Below are 15,835 nucleotides of genomic sequence, written 5' to 3' on the forward strand. Positions count from 1 at the left end.
GACAAATTTTTGGCTAATTTGTATAGTCTCATTTGTACGTGTTTACGGGTGATGTTTATGTTTAAGGGTGAACCTTCATGCATACTTTGTTTTTGATGATTCAAAAATCATCACATTCATACCACCATACCACCAAATTACCACCTTGTGAAATGTCAGATAAAAATACTCATTGTTTTAATATTGTAGCCACAAGATGTAAACTTTAGACAGAAAAAAAATCGCTGACTAACCATTTCTGTGTAAAGTTAAATCCAATTTTACATGACAACACAAAAACTGTAAAACATTGGGATTTCAACAGGTTTACAGCTCAAATAACTTACAATTTTATTTGTTCGTCTAAGGTTTTTAGAATGTTCAAACGTTCAAAACTAACGGTACCACATAATGTTTGTAGAGTGATAAAACGGAATGTTCCCTTAACATTTGTATAACCAAAAAAAAAGGACGTTTGGAACATTCAGAAATAACATTTCATAACTTATTGTTAACGTTAGCCAAACATTCACATATTTTTGTCCCTTACTGTATGTCAGCTATTCTCTCATTTGAGTCAGAGACATAGTGGATACTTAAATGAAGCACAACAGAGAACTCTTGACAAGTCTCTTGAGCTATTAAAGAGTGAAGTTATGCATTCACCATCACAGCTTCCACTTCCCAGCACCCACACACATCGGCATCTTTTCTCTGGTGTGTTTCATCTTTCTCTCTTCTTCGCGCCGAGTTTCTGGAGGAGAAATCTGGGCCAGTTTCACTGTATGATCAATATGGCTTTAAAACAACTCTGATTTATTTCTCTGTTTCACGCACACTTGAGCTTCATCCATGTGTATCGCTTCTGATGAATATAAAACCTTTACAGGGAAACCAAAGAAATTTCACATTTTCCCATGTAAAATTTCATCCTACACGTGACATGAACGAACTTGAATTCGGTTGAGGAGAAGATGCATTACTGTTACTTTAAAGGAACACTCCACCGTTTTTTGAAATAGGGCTTATTCACCTTCTTTCCTACATTTAGATAGGTGGGCAAATGCATTTTTGTCTCAGTGCATGCATTGTTTTAGTTTGACAGGGTCGGCGCTAGCTTAGCTTAGCATAATGAATGGAATCCTTTGTTGCCAGCTAGCATGTCCTGAGTAAAAGTGATATAAAAAAAAAACACCTAATTACTTCTTGTGGCCTGCGTATTCACAATGAGTACAAATAGCGATGCAGGTTAACACTAGGCGATTTCCTAGGCAGATATTGACTTATATATTAAGGACTATATTAGGTGGAAGCACAGGCGAAGCACTGCTACTTGGGCATGATATCTCTGCGCCCAAGTAGCAGTGCTTCGTCTGTGCCTCTCCCTAATATAGTCCCAAGTCAATATCTGCCTAGGAAATCACCTAGTGTTAATCTGCATCGCTATTTGTATTCGTTGTGAATACACAGGCCACAAGAAGTAATTAGGTGGGGGTTTTTTTTATATTACTTTTACTCAGGACATGCTAGCTGGCAACAAAGGATTCCATTCATTATGCTAAGGTAAGCTAGCGCCGACCCTGTCAAACTAAAACAATGCATGCACTGAGACAAAAATGCATTTGCCCACCAATCTAAATGTAGGAAAGAAGGTGAATAAGCCCTATTTCAAAAAACGGTGGAGTGTTCCTTTAAGTGAACGCAATCACTAACATTTACATCAGGAATGTATAAATCTAGTTCACTTCTGATTTCACTTGTTCAAATATAAATCCTCAAATTCCATTTTGATGCAATCCCATGAGATTAATCAAAAACACATGAATTTATAAAACACTCTCACATGTGCTCACATGTGAAATGCATGTGTTTTCTATTTGACAAACATGAATCAAAAATCATGCACATTGTTTAAGAAGATTGCGTAAGACGATTCTGCAGTTGGAGTGAATCAGGGCTTTATTCTAAAGATAGTAGCGTAATAATGTAGGCCTGTGTGTCCCTCTAGACAACAGATTACAGCTCAGTGTGTTAATCTCAAGCATGTGTGTGTGCGTTGAATGGGAGAGGCTGAGCAGGAAAATACACCATGATTAATACACTGCACTATCAACAACACAGGATGTCAGACACCATAATGTTTGACATTTATCTTACGTTTTACCTGTACATTATTCTCTCTCTATCACAGAAACAAAAAACATGTATTCATAAATTATCTATGAAGGTATACATTCACTAGCTCAACCACTTTGTGTATTGATGTCAACATGAACAGCAAAAAAGTCTATTAGCTTTCTTAATACACCGATCTTATTGTGAGCAACTAAACGTTGTAAGTCATTCTAAAGCAAGTTTGTCTTTATAATCTTTCACACAGATTTATATGGGTTTGGATTGCCATTTCATGTTGACTTAGAGAAATAAAACACTGAGGTGAAAGAGAGGTAGAGAAACACAAGCGAATGTTTCTCTCACTCTTCGCCGTGAAAAATCATAATGAAGCTCAGTGTGACTCAATTAAAGTAATTTAACCAGAACCTTCACTTCAAGATATAAGATTACCACAGTAATTATGACTGTATCAGACTCATCATAACATCACTAAACTCATTAAACATGTGTGTGACTGTAGGCTTCTGGTTAGAAAGTGTGTGTGAGCGTGAGTGTATGCGTGCAATTAAACATGTGTGTTGTGTGTATTGCAGCTTGTGGTAAGCTGACCGGCATTAGTGATGCAAACACTATTAAAACATCCGGGTCTCGGTTCGGATCCTGGATGACGGACCCCCTCGCTCCTGAAGGAGACACTAGGGTGAGTAAAAACGATTATGGCTACATATACAATTTTACATGTATTGAGTTACCGTTGCCTTTCTATCAGCTGAACCAGCCACATCAACAAGGCATTTTCACACACAGAACTGCCGCTCACTGGATATTTTCTCTTTTTCGGATCATTCTCTGTAAACTCTAGGACTCTAGAAATCCCAGTAGATCATCAGTTTCTGAAATACTCAGACCAGCCCGTCTGTCACCAACAACCATGCCACGTTTAAAGTCATTCCCATTCTGATGCTCAGTTTGAACTTCAGCAGATCATCTTCATCATGTCTACATGCCTAAATGCATTGAGTTGCTGCCATGTGATTGGCTGATTACATATTTGTGTTAACGAGCGATTGAGCCGGTGTAACCAATAAAGTGGCTGAGTGTATAATACAGTCCAGACATTTTAAGCCAAAATGGGGGTCAACCTTGAACAAATTGCAACAGAAGCAAGCTCAACTGATTTTGTATCCTCAATATGTCCTGAGTAAGGAAAAAAAGCCCAGAAGAATCCAATAAGGGGAGAATTTCTAAAAGACCCAAATATAGCCTATTCATACGCCTATTCTTTTTATAGTTTTATTCTATAGTCTTTTTCTTATGTGAATAGGGTAAAAAATGTAACCTTTAGATATCACCATGAAAATGACTGAGTTGATTACTTACATCAAGACAAACAAAAAATGTATTACAATTTTTTTTAATTGTTTGTTAACATGGACAGACGGTGCATAATCTAATTACGTTCGTGCTAATTTGCATAAATACCACAACAGGTCTAAACATTAGGTATAGCCAGGTGAAAATGTCTTGTTGAATCTTGATGATACAGTATATAACCAATTTCATGGTGATATCTAAAGGACAAAGGTTGAATTTTTTACCCTATTCACGTAAGAAAAAGAATGAATAGGCTATATTTGAGTCTTTTTCTAAACTTTTCCCCTAATGGAATTCTTTGGGGCTTTTTTTTCCTTACTCAGGATATATTGAGGATACAAAATCAGTTGAGTTTGGTTCTGTTGCGAATTGTTCAACCTTTTTTCATAAAATGACTATAAAGAAATAAAGAGGCTATATACAGGTAGCACTTAAATGTCTAATTTTCCTATGGGAAAAGTTGAACAAACATTTGCATGTATATTTTGCATTTCTCAGTATTTGGTAATGAATACAAGTGTAACTTCCTTCTATAGGACATACAGGATTCGTTTCTGATATGCTTTAGAATGCAGATGGTGGAGGATATCTGGTTAATGCCTGCAGTAAAAACCCACGAGCTGCAGCTGTAGGCAAACGCTTTATAACCATGTTGCTTTAGAACCATCAAGAAAAAACACAAAAAAACAAACCTCAAGGCCGAGCCGTCATACACAAATGCAAATACACACCGCTTGAGGAAAAACTCGCGTCCTATTTCCGTGTGCACAGAAAGAAGTTAAATGAAATGAAATTCTTCACCCTTATGCATTTGCAGAAAATACTTCATCTAAATATTTAGTCCATCATCAGGATCACTAAAAAGTCTTTCATTCGAATTCAGCTTCAACGAATTAAATCTAAATCTAACAATATATTTGAATAAAGACAAAACTGAAAACTTTTACTGTATATAGTAAAATTATATATATGGGAACGAAAGAATAAAAAAAGAACCAGTTCATACCAAGCATTCATTTAATAGTCGGATATCTGTGGAGTTGAAGCCAGGTCACTGACACTCACAGCGGCACAAGGGGAAGATAAGCGAGGCCAAATAATTTCCCACTCATCCAGACATGAAGTGCTCCGGCGGGGCTCGTAATGGAGGGCGCAGGGGGGCTTCTGATAACGGGTGGAGGTTAAAACACAGCAGACTGTGCTGGAGGAATGAGGGCAGCTGGAAATGAGCCTGAGATGTTCCTGATGATTGCCTGTGTGCCGATTCCAAGCCGAATCGTTTCTCAGGCATTTGTGAAAGTGTGAAAATCGTGTTTGGTGATGTTGTGTGGCTCATGCAAGCCTTCGATTGGCCTTGCAGAAGTGTGCTATCATTTGTTACCTGTTTAGCTATCGGGTTACAAGGCATTGTGTTTAAGGATCTGGGCCGGTTACAAATGTTAAATGAGCTCCCGTGGCCAGAAACGTAACCCCAGGTTGCAAGAGACTGTTCCTGTAATAAATATCCTGCAAGCGGTTTTACATTAAAGTGTGGGCTAAATGACAAATTGGCAATTAGCAGTTGGCATCCCAGAGCTATATGCTGCATATGCTTTAACTGGTGCGTTTATAAGAAGTTTCTCAGCAAATAGCTTTGCCAGTTCTCGATGAGAAGTTCAAAATCACTAGTCATTAGTTTCACAAGCATCTCTTTTGTTTCAAGTGGAGCCAAATGATATCGAGCTCTCCCTCTCTGGATGTAATGGGCGGGGCTTGACCTAACTATGTTCAGGGATAGGGTTTTAGTAGGGTTAGGGTGCGGCTAGACCTTCAAGCTCCACCCATTGGCTCTGCAGTGAGCAGCCTCTCTTTTATTTGGCCATTGAAACAAAATCTGGATAGCTGAATGGTGAATACAGAGTTCATGCTAAAACAAGCAACTAAAAAAATGAATAGAATTACATCTATGATGTGGAAAAATCTCATAGTTTACATGTCTACATCTTCATGCGCCAGAATTTCAATTTACCATTATTGCTATATAGCCGACAATGAAATGTATTACTATTTTGTATAAATGCATTAAAAACAAAACACAAACAAATAAATATTTATTTGAAATATGCTACCAGTGCATTTGGGCAATAAATCTACAGCATGAACATTTTTATTCACTTTGAGACTCGCAAAAGATTGTGTTTTTTTTTGTGAAAATTATTATTGTTTTTAAAAGATTAACAACAGTAATCTAAATGTTAAAACAGGGGAAAGGAGTACATATAAATATCCAATATCACCTGAATAAAAAACTGGTTCCAGAAAGTACTGTACTTAAATGAATTTGCTTTATATAATAACAATTTAATGACTATTTGTTATTCAACTTTTCAACTTTATTCTCAAAGGCCATTTTATATTATGAATATAGCCAAGTCAAATTTATTTGTGTAGTGCTTTTCAGAAAATACATATTGTTTCAAAGCAGCTTTAAAGAAAACTGTGGTTAATGTTTATAATATCTTAATGTCTTATAGTTGCATTTAGCAGATTAGAGCTGGTGTAGTTATAGTTAGCGATAGTTTACATTTACAAGCAATCATTCATTTGAGATTTGTTATATAGTAGATATTACCCAAAGCAAGTATAATGTATGTATGCAGGACAGTAAAGCTGGACAAACTTATACATCCAATTTCATATAAAGAGTTCCTGTGTCATGCAGCAACCTTTAGCTGTGACTGTATTCACATTATAGTTTAGTTCTCATAAAGTAGTGCTTTAATAGTGCCAATTGTGGAAGGAAAACACATCTGATACTGCCTGGCATTTTGCAAAGAATTATAATGGTACAGCAGACTGGAAAACACAAAAGAATAACAAATAGTCTAATATAAAACTACATAAGCAAATAAAAAAATAGCTCATTGCAAAAGCTCATACCAGATCTTTGATTTAGAAACAACACGTATTCACCCAAGAATACACAATTACAAACCCAAAATGCCATTAAAGTGATGCTTTGCACAAGCTAGTTCCTCCGAAACCCATAAACGCAATTATAAATCAGGCTAGTGAGTATATAACCTTCCTTCACACCCACAGACCCGGTTTTAGTGCTCCCTCCCTCCCCCCTCTTGTTCTGTTTTTCTCACACTTTTGGGTTGGAGGCTCTTGTTCTCAAAGATTGATGAGACCGTAGGCTGTATGTGTGAGACAGACAGAGCGTGTAGAGAGAGAACCGTGTGTGTGTGTGTGGGAGTGAACAATAAGCAATATCTCAGAGCAGTTTTTTGACTCTTCAAAGATAAAAAGCTTTGGCACAGCACTGTGTTGCTGTCAGAGATATCAAGCAGAGATGGATCAGAATTCAATGTCTGCATGAGCACTGAGTTAAAGCCCGAACAAACACCCTGTGGCCGACCAGTACAGTCCAATTTTAATGCTGCACTCCATGTTACTATTTGACATCTCCAGCTTTTGACCATAAAGGTATTCTGTGGCTCGATACCCAAAAGCTGATTTATATAGAAGCAATGCCACTAGAAGCTTTACAAATCCACAAAAAGTGTCCTGGCATCACATGTTCAGCAATACTAACATTTACTCTGCAAATACACTATTACTATCAGAGAGGATTATTTACCATGTTTTACAAATCCAAATGTTTATTTTTATTAACATTAAATGTATATAAATATTTTAGAGATGCACTGATATATCAGACAATAATCGGTATCATCCTGAATCATTGGCTATCGGTATCGGCGGAGAAATTTAGTATCAGTGCATCTCTAATAGGGTTGGGAATCGAATATTGATTCTGTGAAAATCAGGTCAGGTCAGGAATCGGTTACTTGTTATAAAATTCTTATCGATTCTTTTGTGTGCATTCAAGAGCAAGAACTGCACACTCATCCAAAGTGCGCGCACAGAAAAGGATTTTAATATGTGATTTTAAACCATTCAAGCACAAGAAAGAAACATTGCTTTCTTCTTTTTGCACTTCGTATATCCTCGTAACACAGTCGGTTATGTCTTAAGTGAACAAACAGTTGAGAAAGAAGACACATGTGTATCTGTGCAGCTCTTAAAGGATAATTCCGGTATTTAACACTTTGAGTCTATTGTGTAGTTTGTTTTGGATGAACAAGAGTGGTGGACAGAGAAATTTTGACAATGGTTCCTGTCTCGACTTTTTGACTATTTTAGAATTGCCCATGACCGCTTTAGAATGGGAGTCTATGGCCATGCACAAACATGTCCTGAAAACATGTTTTGAAAAAAATTGAGTAAGTGAGTTAGTAAATTTATTTATATAGCAGCACATATAAATACAGAAAACCTGACTGAATTGATGAACAGAAATAACTGATAATATTCCTTGGGCCCTATCTTGCACCCAGCGCAATTGACTTTGTACACCGACTGACGTCGCTAAACTAGGGAATGAACTTGCGCTCCCCGGGGCGGTTCAGCGCAAAGAGGAGGCGTGTTCCGGCGCAAACGTTCCTTCATGCTATTTTGCAGGTTTAGAAAACAATTGCGCCACTAACCAGGAAAAAATAGTTTAAAGTCAGTGGCGCGTTGCGCATGTTATTCATATGCTATTTTAAGGGCGCATGCTTGGCCATAATCAATGTAGCGTGTGCACAACGCGCACTTTGATTCTCTCATCTACACAGAAGCAGCAGTTTTCATTTTTGCAAATCCTACATTATTACGATCGATAGATAGATAGATAGATAGATAGATAGATAGATAGATAGATAGATAGATAGATAGATAGATAGATAGATAGATAGATAGATAGATAGATAGATAGATAGATAGATAGATAGATAGATAGATAGATAGATAGATAGATAGATAGATAGATAGATAGATAGATAGATAGATAGATAGATAGATAGATAGATAGATAGATAGATAGATAGATAGATAGATAGATAGATAGATAGATAGATAGATAGATAGATAGATAGATAGATAGATAGATAGATAGATAGATAGATAGATAGATAGATAGATAGATAGATAGATAGATAGATAGATAGATAGATAGATAGATAGATAGATAGATAGATAGATAGATAGATAGATAGATAGATAGATAGATAGATAGATAGATAGATAGATAGATAGATAGATAGATAGATAGATAGATAGATAGATAGATAGATAGATAGATAGATAGATAGATAGATAGATAGATAGATAGATAGATAGATAGATAGATAGATAGATAGATAGATAGATAGATAGATAGATAGATAGATAGATAGATAGATAGATAGATAGATAGATAGATAGATAGATAGATAGATAGATAGATAGATAGATAGATAGATAGATAGATAGATAGATAGATAGATAGATAGATAGATAGATAGATAGATAGATAGATAGATAGATAGATAGATAGATAGATAGATAGATAGATAGATAGATAGATAGATAGATAGATAGATAGATAGATAGATAGATAGATAGATAGATAGATAGATAGATAGATAGATAGATAGATAGATAGATAGATAGATAGATAGATAGATAGATAGATAGATAGATAGATAGATAGATAGATAGATAGATAGATAGATAGATAGATAGATAGATAGATAGATAGATAGATAGATAGATAGATAGATAGATAGATAGATAGATAGATAGATAGATAGATAGATAGATAGATAGATAGATAGATAGATAGATAGATAGATAGATAGATAGATAGATAGATAGATAGATAGATAGATAGATAGATAGATAGATAGATAGATAGATAGATAGATAGATAGATAGATAGATAGATAGATAGATAGATAGATAGATAGATAGATAGATAGATAGATAGATAGATAGATAGATAGATAGATAGATAGATAGATAGATAGATAGATAGATAGATAGATAGATAGATAGATAGATAGATAGATAGATAGATAGATAGATAGATAGATAGATAGATAGATAGATAGATAGATAGATAGATAGATAGATAGATAGATAGATAGATAGATAGATAGATAGATAGATAGATAGATAGATAGATAGATAGATAGATAGATAGATAGATAGATAGATAGATAGATAGATAGATAGATAGATAGATAGATAGATAGATAGATAGATAGATAGATAGATAGATAGATAGATAGATAGATAGATAGATAGATAGATAGATAGATAGATAGATAGATAGATAGATAGATAGATAGATAGATAGATAGATAGATAGATAGATAGATAGATAGATAGATAGATAGATAGATAGATAGATAGATAGATAGATAGATAGATAGATAGATAGATAGATAGATAGATAGATAGATAGATAGATAGATAGATAGATAGATAGATAGACAATTTATTATAAAAGCATACATCTAGCTTACACATTTACCCAAATTATCATACGCCTTTTTAACCGAAGTTAATTTGGGTGGGTTTCTCCATCCCCAACCTCCCTGACGAGAGCGCTGCTCTCCTTGGCTGTGAACCGCTCCTGGCGCGCCCCTGGCAAATCCGCCATTATACTAGGAATCCGCTTTAGAACAAGCGCGCCTGATCTTAAAGGGAATGTGAGATGACGCTCTGATTGGTTTATTTCACGTTATGCCCAAACCACACCTATGAATAATGAAGCTACTTCAGACCAACCCATTTTAGATTTGCGCCCACAAAGTTACTTGCGCTTTGCGCTTTGACACTTGCGTTTCAGATCGTTATAATAGGGCCCATTGTGTTGCTCACCCATTGCCAACTACATCCAAACCTAAAGTTTTACATGGAAAACTGCGCAGAACCTATAGCCCAAAAATCTGTTTACAAGTTCTGTTGGGCTCGGAGCGGAAAAGAGACCTCTGATTCTAGTTCAGAGCTGGCAGAGCATTTTATACCTGTAAAAAAAATATGTTTTATGGTGTTATTTTGGTTTTAGACAAAGGATGAACGTCCTCAGCTGATTCTTGGCACTTCTTTGCACTCTTATGTCTATCTTGGGGGTTTATAATCGCCACTTCTGCCCAGGACTCGCTAACAGAGAGTATGTTCTTTGTAAAGCTTTGGAACAGTTTATATTGTGAAAAATGTTGTTAAAACAATAAAATCTACTCAAATGTTCCTAATGCAGTAATACGGTAAACAACTGATGCCGGATTTCAAAAGAAGGGTTTTGCAGTATGTTCCAACATGCAGAAGAGAGTGTGTATGTTGATTTATACAGTAGATGTTGTTGACTGCCTCGTGCCTCCTATAGAGAGCATACAGACATCCCGCTGGGCCACGGGGCTCTGGAATATTCCATAAGCGTGACTGCTCCCTTTCTATTCGCTCACCGAGAGACAGAAGCCCCAGCCATGCTGGGAATTCTCCACGGAGAGTCGGCTTTTATCCGGAATGATCTGGAATTATCCCCATAGGGTTCGTAATGCCTGGCACACAGCAACTTCCTGGCTGTCAATTTTCACCGCCTGCGGTCTGCCAAAGCCAGAATGGACACCTTCGGTCTGGAATTTAATTAAGACCTCGCTGAACACGTCCTGATGTGCTGGCGAATTATGCCAGAACAAAAAAATCCAATGCAAGCACAGACAAAATGAAGAACAACTTGACCCACTTTGAGTAAATAGACTGTAGTTTAAACTATACTTGAATTTTGATTCTGTGAATGTCAAGCCAAAATTTTGACCATTTTATACTCTGTTAGACCAAGCTTTGCAACTGTGTATTACTAATGCTAGGTGAAGATACATTTACATGTATATTGATTGGCTGGACAACATCAGGCAATATAAGGATGTTTATGACTCCCAGTAAGAGAAAGATGACTAACTATCAGACGACTAACTAGTCTACCCCTTTGTTACCTGTGCTAGATCTATCTATCTATCTATCTATCTATCTATCTATCTATCTATCTATCTATCTATCTATCTATCTATCTATCTATCTATCTATCTATCTATCTATCTATCTATCTATCTATCTATCTATCTATCTATCGGTCCATCCGTCCGTCCGTAAAAAAGTATTCTTGTCGCTTGATAAACTTATGGTTGAGCCACTGGAGTCACTTGGACTATTTTAACGATGTCTTTACTAACTTTCTGGGCCGGCAAGTTTCAATTACAGAGAAGCCTATAGGAGGAGTGATCCAGCTCTCAGATTTCATCAAAAATATCTTAATTTGTGTTCCGAAGATGAACGAAAGTCTTACGGGGTTGGAACAACATGAGTGTGAATAATTACTGACGGAATTTTCATTTTTGGGTGAACTAACCCTTTAAAGGCTTTTTAAGCAACAACACTTTCAAACAAGACTTTGTCAAGCCAACATTCAAAGTGTGTCTTGATAGGCATTCAGATCCGTAGTTCCTGTTTACTATCTCATATTTAATTCAAATTCAGTTCAGAATGATTCACAACCCAGAGGAACATCGTAAAAACATTAGATCCACATACATTCTGACTCATAAACATCTGCTGCATGTTGTGCTAACATCCGACAGGGAATGTTTTAGGAGACTTAGTCCAGATGAACAAATGCTAAAAATGACATCTTCCAGATGAAAATTAATGCACATCTGGTCAGCATACTTGTTCTATCAGGGATGTGTCTCATTAACTCAACTGCTCGTATTGTACGTCATTTATATAAATTAATCACTTACTCTCTCACTTCTGTTCAGGTGTGGTACATGGACGGTTACCACAACAACCGCTTCGTGCGGGAGTACAAATCTATGGCCGACTTCATGACGTCGGATAACTTCACGTCACACCGGCTCCCGCACCCTTGGTCCGGGACGGGTCAGGTGGTCTACAACGGTTCCATCTATTTTAACAAGTTCCAGAGTAACATGATCATCAAGTTTGACTTCAAGACCTCCACCATTAGTAGGTCTCAGCGTCTGGACAACGCAGGCTACAGCAACACCTACCATTACGCCTGGGGAGGACACTCCGACATCGACCTCATGGTGGACGAGGGCGGGCTCTGGGCCGTGTACGCCACCAATCAGAACGCGGGGAACATCGTCATCAGCAAGCTCCACCCCCTGACCCTGCACATCATCCAGTCCTGGACAACCAATCACCCAAGGCGCAGTGCCGGGGAGTCCTTTATGATTTGCGGGACGCTGTACGTGACCAACGGCTACTCAGGAGGGACCAAAGTCTACTACGCCTACCACACCAACTCCTCAACGTACGAGTACATCGATATTGTTCTGCAGAACAAGTACTCGCACATCTCCATGCTGGACTACAACCCACGAGATCGAGCGCTATACGCCTGGAATAACGGACATCAGGTCCTGTACAACGTTACTCTTTTCCATGTCATCCGCTCGGAGCAGCTGTAACCATGGAGGATTTAGTTTGGAGAATCTGAAAGGAACAGAAAACTGAACCCAAGACAATCCTTTTTGAATGTTCTTCAACAGATTGTTACAACACTGCAAAAAAAAGAAAAGAAAAAAGAAGAAAAAAAACATGTATCAGTATTTTTGTCTTGTTTTGCAGTGTAAATATCTATACACTCTTAAATCAAGATACATTTAATCGAGATTCAAAATGACACTGGAAGATAAAGTGTTTTCTGATTTTTTTTTAAAGTTTTCACTGAAAATATCTGCCAATGGGGTAAAAAAAAACAAAAAAACTTGTTTTCCCTTTGAATTAAGTTAAATTTTGTTCAAATTTAAGTCAAAATATTCATAACCCAGAGGAACATCGAAAAAACATTAGATTCATGTACTTTCTGACTCAAAAACATCTGCTGCATGTCAAGTTAATATCCGACAGGGAATGTTTTAGGAGACTTAGTCCAATTGAGCAAACACTAAAAATGCACATTAATGAAAATTAATGCACACAAGTTTTTATTTTTCTGACCTCACTGGAAGATTTTTGCTCTTGTTTTAAGCATAAACTCACTTCATTTTGATCATTTTGTCAGAAAACAAGACTTCTTATCTTGTGTCATTTTGCATCTTAAGTAAAAGTATCTTGACGTAAGAATGTTTAGATATTTGAACACAAGACAAGACAAAAATACCAAGTAGGAAATATTTTTTGCAGTGAAAAAATGCCATGCTGAATGAAAACTGAACCATTTAAAGAACAATACACATGTGAATTGAAAATAAAACACAAAATGATGAACAGATGCCAAAAAAAAAAAAAAAAATGAAATAAAGCCACGCCTTTCTTTTTTTACAAAAAAACTTTTCCTTTTAGGACAGTGTCCAGTCAGATGTTTTCCAGTAGCACTAAAAAGACATTTGTCCATGTTTTTCTGCACACTGAAATACGGAGAGCATTGGGATTTAGTTACGGACTAGTAGCCCACATGGAATACCCAACCCTTTCCTCATAAACTGAGTGTGTGCGGGAAAACCGATGGTGCTTCACTCGGAAAACTAACTCGGTCGGCAACCAGTCTGTGCAATATCATAAGTCCAACTTGTGTGCTTTGCAGAGCTCATTTCTTTAGATATTCCAGAAAAAAAAAGTGATTGGCTGAAGGCGCTGACTGTTGAAAGCTCTGTTGTCGTTTAAAGGACTCTCGTGAGATTTTACTTGAACTTCTCTGCGATTAAGTTCTCTCGATGTGGACCATATCATGATATTTTTTAACGGCCTACATGTATGTAGCACCTGAGAACAGACCAAAGCGTGCTATCAAAGTCAACATGAATTCAAAATTCACCCTCTTTACTTTCATATCACACTTTCTTAACCTGAAAGGGGTCTAGGGGGGTTTGGGCCCTGGGGATGTTTTGACATGCCGTCATATTTGTGCTTATTTCAGTTACTTATAACATTTTAATGGCTAAAGTCTGTATTCAGCAACAAACTCTGCTACACTGTAAAACAAGTTATGACAACATATGCTTTTACATTGCTTTAACTCATCAAAATAAGTTAAGCAATTTTCAATTTTTTTTCAAGTCAGTTTAATGTAATTTAAGTTGAAATGACGTAAACATCAAGTTGATTGTATGACCATTTGAGCATATCCATAATTTTAGTAATTTTCCCAATGCAATCAATTCCTGATGGATAAAATCAAGTCTTTTCGCATTGAATATCCTGTCAATCACATCAGCAAAATGGGTTGCGAACGTCGTTTCATGTTGACTTTAAACCTTCTCTGGTGAGAATATCACCATTCAGGCTACTTTGTTGTGCTTGTAAATGGATGTCAGCTACATCATGGCTGCTATGATTCACCAACTCCATGTAACAGATGTGCAGGTTTTGCAGATGGTTCAGGTACAATCTTACTCTGAATTAGTCTCTGTGCTGGTGAATTCTTGTAAAATGACTTCTTTAGTTTTGCATGAGCAGTTTCTACATGCGCAGGTGTGCTCAATGGAATGTTTCCCTGTATGATGGGTTGGGGTTGGTTATAATCTTTAGAAAAAAAGATGCTTGTTTCTATCTGGTTTGTTTCGAGTGGCTTGTTTCTTAACGCCCATTCTTGATTTTTGTAGATTTCCAGTTTGATGTTTTTTGTAATATAGTACCGTCTGCTTGGGTGATGCTTCAATGTTTTTGTTTTAGTTTGATGGTGTTTCTGTCACGAAAACTCAAAAAAGATCGATATCAGAATGTTAAATGTCTCTAAGTCACTTAGAGGACATCTCAAATATGAATATGAAACTACGACGTCATTGAGCAGTCTAATATGTAATGTAATCATTTTAACAAGGCTCAAACGGTCTTATAAAGCTAATTAGCTAAACCTAATTCCAGTTTTTATTCTTTATGCGCTTAGCTGGATGTGTGTTGTGCCCACAATACGATGATTCTTATCAATAAAAGGGGATTTATATCCTGATGTCATCATTTTGTATTGATCTCTGAGTTTGTTTCATCATGGGGTCAATGTTTCATCCCTGTTGAAAGAAACTAGCAACTAGCTGTTTAGCTAGCTAAACCCACCTCGATTAACCATTTCATAATGTTGGTTGATAAGCAACATTAATATGAAAAATTACATATTACACTTGCAAAAATCTGATATTTGTTGTATTAACTTGTAGATACCAAAACAAGCATTAGAACGTCCTTTTCACAACAACAACGCTTTTACAACACACTTGAGCCTACATGGGGCATAATGTAGCGATGGCTAGCTCAACTAAAACATTGCTGAGCATTGCTAGTTTTTGTTCTTCCTGCTGAGGGACCCAATTATATTAAAATTAAATATTTTGCAGACACTTTCCAAACCAAAATGTAAGTGGTAGCCAACACAAATCACATTACTGTCATCCACCAGGACAGGAAGCAAATTACAAAATGTTAAACTGGCTAAGATAGTTTTTAAAGGGTAAAAAGGCAGGAGTGAACATAGTTTTGTTATTATTACTGTACG

General features: G+C 36.6%; 1 protein-coding gene across 2 annotated transcripts in view; it reads left to right on the forward strand.

Annotated features, from left to right (window-relative positions):
- olfm1b (olfactomedin 1b) overlaps positions 1 to 13,622 on the forward strand; it is a 32,503-nt gene extending 18,881 nt beyond the window's left edge. For both annotated transcript variants that reach the window (XM_081391888.1, XM_081391887.1), the window contains exons 5-6: positions 2,688 to 2,794; positions 12,138 to 13,622. In XM_081391888.1, coding sequence (XP_081248014.1) covers positions 2,688 to 2,794; positions 12,138 to 12,812 — 782 coding nt within the window. In that variant the 3' untranslated portion in view covers positions 12,813 to 13,622. The remainder of the gene's footprint in view (positions 1 to 2,687; positions 2,795 to 12,137) is intronic.
- The last annotated feature ends 2,213 nt before the right edge of the window (positions 13,623 to 15,835 follow it).

The sequence above is a fragment of the Scardinius erythrophthalmus genome (genome assembly GCF_964197995.2).
Source record: "Scardinius erythrophthalmus genome assembly, chromosome: 17".
NCBI classification, from domain to species: domain Eukaryota; kingdom Metazoa; phylum Chordata; class Actinopteri; order Cypriniformes; family Leuciscidae; genus Scardinius; species Scardinius erythrophthalmus.